This window comes from Triticum dicoccoides, chromosome 7A, assembly GCF_002162155.2.
Source record: "Triticum dicoccoides isolate Atlit2015 ecotype Zavitan chromosome 7A, WEW_v2.0, whole genome shotgun sequence".
NCBI classification, from domain to species: Eukaryota; Viridiplantae; Streptophyta; class Magnoliopsida; order Poales; family Poaceae; genus Triticum; species Triticum dicoccoides.
This window is the reverse complement of record NC_041392.1, coordinates 324,356,895-324,365,057: the sequence shown is the minus strand read 5'-3', so window position 1 is coordinate 324,365,057 and position 8,163 is coordinate 324,356,895. Positions and strand designations below refer to the sequence as shown.

Below are 8,163 nucleotides of genomic sequence, written 5' to 3'. Positions count from 1 at the left end.
ACAGGGGCACACATTTCCATAGAAAACTATTACAGCCAAATACTAGAATTCAAAGATATAGCATGCTTAGCTAGAGTTGGCAACTTCATTAGATCAATAGTGCCACAGCCAGGCTAGAATATCGCCCATGATTCATCGATCACAACAATTATGATCCGGATTTTGATCAAAACATGGCAGTATGCTCCCTATTCTTGCAGTACATATGATTAATCAATTTATATGAAATTTCAACTCAATAAATCATTTAACGTCATATATGAAGACAAAATATATCCCAATGAATATTCGAGTGGCGAATTTATTCAGATACTGCTTTTTGCAAAAATACAATCATGACCGATATTAACAAAATAAACCCCACTCGAATATTGTTATTTATTTACGGAAAAACATGAGAAGCCCAAACAGGCAGTGGCAGTATGATTCTAAATGAAGGACATAGCAACAGTATTTTTATGCTACACTGCATGAACAGCAAGCCCACACTCACGTTCCTACTGTAAACCCCAGGATCCAAAGGAAAAACCAAGCATGACTGTTGAAAACTTTCATGTCATCGTGTGAAAATTCGTATGTAGCACAAACTAATCAATCTTGGCATTTGAATATAGGAGTGTGTCCCTCGTAAGCGGCATGTTCATGAGCAAGCAAATCTGCACAATCAGCACATAGTGTTGTCATAGATTGCATTTCGCCAAAGTTGATCAATAATAGACAAGACTACAAGAAAGCATGCTCACCCCAATGAGAGTTGAGACGAGAAGGATGATCCCTGTAATCCATGCAAGACTCAATCTAACAAGATATATAGCAGCTATAGAAGCTGTAGCATTAGTTTTAGATGCTTCTGCAAGCCGTCTTGAGATATGCAATGAAGACGGTGCATCGATGATGGATGCCAAGGATGTTGAAGCCTCCTTAGCGGATATTACCAGTCCAACAATTTTTCCTATATTAATACATCATAAATGTCGAAACAGAAAAAAAATCAACTGTCAATAGTGTTCTGCAAATATAACAAGTGTACTGATTGCAAAGGTTATGTTTCAAGTCAACAATCAACCGCACAAAGTAATTTACCATTATATGCTCCCTGCAATTGATCAAATGCTTTTGTGAGAGCTGTCTGAACTACTTCAGCTCCCTGCTTAACAATTTCTGCGGAACCATATTCATCTTCCAGAGCCTAAATAAACCGGTCAAATTAGTAACTTTATATCACTAACATAGGGGAGTCATGTGCTTATATCAAGGGTATCTGGGCAAGGAAAGAGACAGGGTCTCTTGAATATTTTGCTGTGCACAGTTAATAAGGATATTCAAATTGCGGCTAAAGATTTATGTTTATAATTACCTTAATGCCCGTGAAGTGGCATACTAATAACTCTGCAGGGCTCACCATGCCTCCTGAGAAATCTTCGTGAACCTGAATACCCCTTTCGATGGTTTTAAGAAGGGAGATCAAGCTGGATGCAAATTCAACGTCTGCTTCCTGTGTAGACATGCAAATGCAGTTAAATAAATGCCCACAATTTAGTGGTCAATTTTGCACAAACTAGGAAGTGAGCTTATCCAATTTTAACAGAAAAACAATGCATCATCAGAGACGAGTTATGTTCTTTTGAAACCAAGTTCATGTTAGTATGCAAATGGATGATGAAGCGATGCTAACCTTAGTGAGGAACAAAGTAAGACTGTTTCCACTCTTCAAGGGAATGTTTAATTTGCTATCAGCTTTCTGATAGGATCCCGCCAACCAGGTTGCCTGCACAAAAATTGTTCTACTTTTAGTTTCTAGATTGTACTCCCTCCTTCCCAGTATGTTAGGCATATTAGGAATTTGCACTAAAATTAGCGCATCGTTTGTTATAGGGGCCGTCGTACAAGGGATGCATCCCCGACTGGAAAAAAAGAGAGGCAGGCACACGTATGATCTCCTTTGACCTAGTCTTGATTGACCGATCCAATCCCAAACTCAGATTGCCTCCAACTCGCCCCGCCAATTCTTTCCCACGCCGGCCGTCAAAACTTCAAATTTGGAAAGCTCCTCAACCATCGATCGTGACTTACAGCGCTCCCCACTAACTTCTCTTTCTTCCCCCTGCTTCTTCCCTGTGCTTCTTCTCCCTCTGCTGTAGAGATCTCTCTGCTGTATGCTTTCGTAAACATGGTGGAAATTGACCTGAATCTGCCGCCTAGATGGGATGACAATGGCAATTACACTGGTCCTGTCATTGATCTCAACAATGATCTGCTATGGGCTGACACCTACGAAGGTTAGTTTCCTCACATGGATTTGTTTCTGCCTAGTTATCGATCTGAATGTCAGGAGTACTGTCAATCTCTAATTTTTCAACGATATCTGCATCAACAGACGTTGGCGAGGGAGAAGATTCTGACGATGCTCACAGAAACCACTGTAAAAATCATGCTAGCGGAGAGGCGCACATTGGAGGAGGTGGACACACGTCAAGCCTGCATGTCCGAATCGGCGGCATCGGACGCACACTAGACCTTGCCGGTCAGGGCCATGTTGGCGTGCATGCTGACCGTCGCCTCGTCAGACGTGGTGTTTTTGGACGCTATGTCCCCGGCCATGTCGATGTCGGGCATGGTCGCCGGAGACCAGGCCTGACTGGGCACGGCGTAGGCTGGCTGGGAAATTGGCATAACTTTCAGCCTGGACAGAGCAACGCCGAGCAGCACATCATTCACGATGGCCACACTGTTCATGGCAGCGACGAGCACCGCAACTCGGATCAGGGGAACAACGAGCACGGCAACTCGGATCAAGGGAACAACGCGCATGGCAATGGAGGGTATGGCAAAGGTGAGCATGACACCGGCGGTCATGGTACCGGCGAGAATGGCAACGTCGAGCAGGGCGCCGGAGAACATGGCAACGGCGAAGGAGGTGGCGCAGGTCCGAGTAAGTGTACGAAACCTATTCTTTTCAGTTTGAGGCTTGAGTGCAGCCACGTTTCTTTCAAGCATACATCACTTTTTGATTGTTGTTTTACAGCGTGTTTAAATAATGCATGTAATTCAGGTGCAGAATTGTGTGGGTTCCTTAATTCTTTTTCATGATTGAATTGATCAGTGTTCCTTGTTGGCATAAGCACATGTACACTGAGAATTTGTAATCAAATAGGATTAGCAGTAGTAGTTCAAGCCGGTTATCTACTAGGTTATCAATTATTTTTGCATGGAATCAAGCAGGGCCTTTTTGCGCTAGCCTGCCTTTGTCGGCGTCGTTTATCATCGTGTCTCGCTGTTGCCCACTAGCACTTGGCATCGTGTGAATAGAGTTAGAGTACAGTACACGTACATCCAGCATTGTCATTTGTCATCCAAGTTTATGTAGACTTGTGATAGCTACACACCTTGTTGCCTGACATGCTGTAAATTTTTTCTTGTCTCACAGATCAGAGGAAGCGCAAATGGTGCACAGACAATGAAAGGAGGACTATATACAGCATGCCTTTGGATAGGAGTACTCATGGCATATTGAAGCGAGGTGTTTCACTACAAGTGGCAGCACAGATGGGTGTTTCTCAGAGATGTGTGCAGCGTTATCTCTACTACTTAAAAATAACACAAGGTTCCCATTTCACCTTTCTTCTCACCACCCCTTCGTCCAACCTTCCATGTATATGATAATCCATCACCTTAATTTACTTATCTTCTGAACCAATTCCACTCTAAACTTACCAAACTTCTAATCAAAACATAAGGTAATTCACGGTCAGAATTTGATGAACATTTATTTACAGTATCACTTTATTATTGAAAGGTAAATCACAAGTTACCGTACTAGAATATTTATATCCCGTTGCAATGCACGAGCATTGTTCTATTGGGAAAAAAGGCCAGAGAGGTGGAGGGGTGAATGCCGTTGTTAGCAAGAGGGCAAAGCACTGTAGCCGCAAGAAAGTTTAAATCAACCCAGATGATATTACTGCAATTCCAGTGATGAAAAGGACCACTCTGCATGACCTAGCCAAGGAGCTGAATTTTGCAAAGAGCACCTTACACAGGCGTGACACGAACGATATCAAGCCAACATTGACTGATGAAAACATGAGAGGGCGTCGGTGCATATCGATGAGAAGTGGTTCTACATGACTAGAAGATGTCAGAAATATTACTTGGCCCTTGATGAGGACAAGCCTAAAAGGGGCATTAGGAACAAAGGATTTATTCCGAAGGTGATGTTCCTTGTAGCAATTACGAGGCCTAGATTTGATGCACTTGGGACATGCACATTTGATGGGAAAATTGGAATGTTTCCATTTGTAACTAGAGAGCCTTCTAAGAGGTCAAGCACAGGGGTGCTGGTACCATGATCACAAAGGCAATGATATCTGTCGCAAAGAATGATAGCCATGAGTTTCTTGTTAACAAGGTCCTGCTCCTGCCTGCCATTAAACAGAAATGGCCGGTTGAGGAATTTGGGGAGCCTATTTTCATCCAGCAAGACAACGCCAAAACCCATATTAATGTCAATGATGTTGTGTTTAAAGAAGCAGCAACTGCAGATGGGTTTGACATAAGACTGATGTACCAGCCACCCAATTCTCCTGATCTAAATGCTTTGGATCTTGGTCTTTTTTCAGGTATTAAATCCATATTCCAGAATTCAGCTATGAATAGCAAACACAAACATATTGCTGAAGACATTATGGATCTTGTTTTTTATTGCAGGGTATGCAAGCAATGTTTCAGAAGTCAGCTCCGAAAACCGTAGACGAACTTGTTGCTAAAGTCACTCAAGCATTCGAAGAGTATCCTGTGGAGAGATCCAATCGTGTTTTTCTCACACATCAATCTTGCATGAAGGAAATCATGAAGGAGAGAGGCAGCCATCACTATGCTATTCCACACATAAAGATAAGTGTTCTTCAGAAGAATGGAGTTCTCCCCATTGCACTTGCATGTGATCCAGAATTAGTGCAGCAAGCAAATGAGTTTGTCAATGTCTAGTTCATGCAAACTTAGTCATCAATTGGTTTGTCTCGCTGCATTGTTTCTTAGTCGTCAATTCCTAGGTTTCGCTGCATTGTCTCTTTATTTTCATATAGTGTCGGACAATTTGTTATGTTCAGGAGCTCAGTGTGTGTTTATCAGAGTTGCAAACTTATTTGTGAGTATTGTAATCAGATTTGCTAATGTGATTTGCTTCAGTTTGATGTGTTGTCATTTTTCTTGTCAGAAGATCCTGTGCACTTAATGTAATCAGAGTGCTAACCTTTAATTCAGGAGTAATCGTGGAGTTCTTGGTCTTTACTGTCTTGCTCCTAGCTTCCTTGTGTCAAAAAATTCATGCTGGCAGTACTAGCAGGCCATGCATGGAGCCAGTCCATGCATGTACCAAACTGACTCAAAGGATCTTAGTGCAGGGGAGGGAATTTGTAAATGTAGCATGTGTTACTCCAAAAATAGCACGCATGGGCTACTCACAAAGGCTACAAAACATACTCCATCATAAGCAAAAAAATGAACTCTGATTTGTAAACCATGTTACAGAAAGATAAATGTTCATACTATTTCAGGCTAGGGGACCGAACAAATCTAACACGGATTAGGTAATGTAAGGTGAAAGCCAGTTTCAATAGGTAATCTATAAGGTTCAAAGTACAGGGGCAAAATAATTTTGAGCATGTCCTTCCGTACGACAGACTCTGGTTTTTCTCCCTCACCTAGTTCTTGTTCAGCATTGTCATGCCCTTCTTCAGGCTCAATGTGTCCTTCGTTGCCATCATCATGCTCTGCTTCGGCCTCACCTTGCTGTTCTCCGGCCACTCCCAGCGAAGCTATTACCTCTGCTTCAATTTCCTCGAGGGAGTCCGGTGGTTGGCTCTCTCCTGCAAGGATGTCCTGTTCAACCTCGAAACTTTCTTGAGCTGACATATCTTCTTCTGCACCAACACTCAAGTCTTCAAGAAAATCCGGGACTTGGCTACCTTCAATACTGGAGTACCACTCTTTGGGAAGATGTAAAGTATCATCTCCTATTGTCTCTTCGATGAGATCCTGACTTGGCTATCTTGATCATGCTCGGGCACATACTGTTGCTATTCGAAGACCTCGGTATTGTCCGCACGGTCGACGTCCATAGCTTGCTGCTTCGTCAGCTCGTTCTCTGCTTCAACCTGCACATCTTCAAGGGAATCCGGTACCTGAGTAGCATATGTGTCTGGCACATACATCCATAGCTTCATGCCCTCAGATTCTAGGACGCCATAGACATAGCTCATATCCACTTCTTCATCTCCGTTGATCATATCATTGGCTCCTTCAACAGTGATGTCCTGCTCATCGACACATTCGCCATCGTTGGTCTCGTCATTCGAGTTAACTTCGTGCGCACTGTTGACCTTGTTGATATAGTCCTCCCAGATCATGCGGCCATCACCCAGTCCGTCGCCGTACCCGCCGCCAAGAGCGTCGTCCTGTCCTTTATGTTTTCTTGCTTCATCACCATCGCCGTTGCGGACGCCGTCGTCGTGGCCGTGGTCGTCGCAGGTCCCGGTCTTCCCCGTCGACGTCCAACCTCCGTGTCGTCTAGCTGGTCGGGCTAGCTTCGAGCCGGCCGTATCATGGTTGCCTGTTCCCATCGTACTGGGACGGCCGCGCACGAGACCGGCCTCATCGGCGGCAAGCTGCACAGCAATGCCATCGTCGGCGGCAAGATGGGCAGCAACTCCTTTGCCGGCGGGAGCGTCATCGCCAACACCGCCGCCGTTGAGGGGCCTGCCCATGGATTGATGTCTGTACGAGGTGGGAAAGATCGGAAGGAGAAATGGTGTGCTGGGCGTTCTTCACGCAGGAGAAAATTGCGCGGGGGAGGCAAGTGAGGTGGGTCATTCATGGGGAGAAAATTTTGAAGGAGAGAGAGACGAGTGGGTGCTCGTGGGAACTAACCGCAAGAGAGGGTCGTCGTCGTATTTTTTTTTATTTCCTGAAAACTAGCTATCGTTAGCGACGCCGCAACTGTGCGCCTTACATTATGGAATTGCATGCAGTTCCTAATACGCCTAACATATCGGGAAGTAGGGGGTACTAGTTTCCTCCTAACAAAATAGTACATCTCTACTATTAAAGGGGAGTTGGGGATTGTACGTATGTACGTCCAACTCCCCCTACCCTCGATCTCCCCTCCTCCATCTCCTACATTTACTCAATCAAATCTTACCAAAACCACAACTAAATCAAAAGTTTCCTTGCCTTCCCCTACCCATACCCAAATCAAATCAAATCTTACCAAAACCTCAAACCTCAACTGAATCAAAACTTTCCTTCCCATACCCATACTCAAATCAAATAAAATCTTAGCAAAATCTAGAATATGATAGGTGTAAGATTTATGTCGAACATGATTGGTAATGAACCACTAGTATGCCCCCGTTGCAATGCATGGGCAACTAGCTAGTACTTACCAAGTTGGCGAGTTCGTTATCAAGAACATCTAATCCAGAAGATTCATCCGAACGAATGACAATCAATTCATCCTTATCTGCAAGGTACATGATCAATGATACTTATGTGTCAACAAGGCAGATACAGAAGTAGGGGCATCCAAGTTCCAAAAGCAGGGACATGCTCAGGAATTAGTCAGACCTGAAAGCTCTATAGCAGCACTTTTTGCACCATCAATCTTGGTTTTGTAAATACTGCCGGCATCAGATATGAAGCCATTAACATAGTCTGATATACGATCAAGAGAGACAACATTAGTGGCTACATCAAAATGCATGAATAATTCTGATAAAATCATTCCCAGCAAATTAACATACCATGGGATCCATCAAGTTGCATCAAGAAAACAGAACGAGGTCTGTCAAATGGGTTTGGGAGTAGCAGCTTGTTTAACTGAAAATCAATATAGACAAAGGTTGCATAGCTTAGATAGAGTAGCACAATGCACACAAAGGCTAGCTAAACCACAAAAGTTAAATAACCTTTGCAGAAGAAGGTGCAGGAAGAATGGCAGGTGGTGCAAAACCAAGCAAGACAGAAACAGCTGCAGAAACTTCACCAAGTGACATGGACGTGGCCTGTTGTAGCATGACAAGGCATATCATGAGATCATACTGCCCCGTGGGAGAGGAATGAAATAAAAACGACAACTAAGGTTGATTTGTCATGGTAACCACCACT

General features: G+C 43.7%; 1 protein-coding gene across 1 annotated transcript in view; it reads right to left on the bottom strand.

Annotated features, from left to right (window-relative positions):
• Window positions 1-258: 258 nt before the first annotated feature.
• Window positions 259-8,163, bottom strand: part of LOC119327508 — a 9,230-nt gene continuing 1,325 nt past the window's right edge. The window contains exons 3-11 of the mRNA XM_037600609.1: window positions 7,965-8,060; window positions 7,800-7,875; window positions 7,624-7,710; window positions 7,443-7,519; window positions 1,676-1,768; window positions 1,358-1,495; window positions 1,084-1,189; window positions 744-952; window positions 259-656 (exon numbers count right to left, since the gene is read on the bottom strand). Of these exons, the coding sequence (XP_037456506.1) occupies window positions 588-656; window positions 744-952; window positions 1,084-1,189; window positions 1,358-1,495; window positions 1,676-1,768; window positions 7,443-7,519; window positions 7,624-7,710; window positions 7,800-7,875; window positions 7,965-8,060 (951 nt within the window). The 3' untranslated portion in view covers window positions 259-587. The remainder of the gene's footprint in view (window positions 657-743; window positions 953-1,083; window positions 1,190-1,357; window positions 1,496-1,675; window positions 1,769-7,442; window positions 7,520-7,623; window positions 7,711-7,799; window positions 7,876-7,964; window positions 8,061-8,163) is intronic.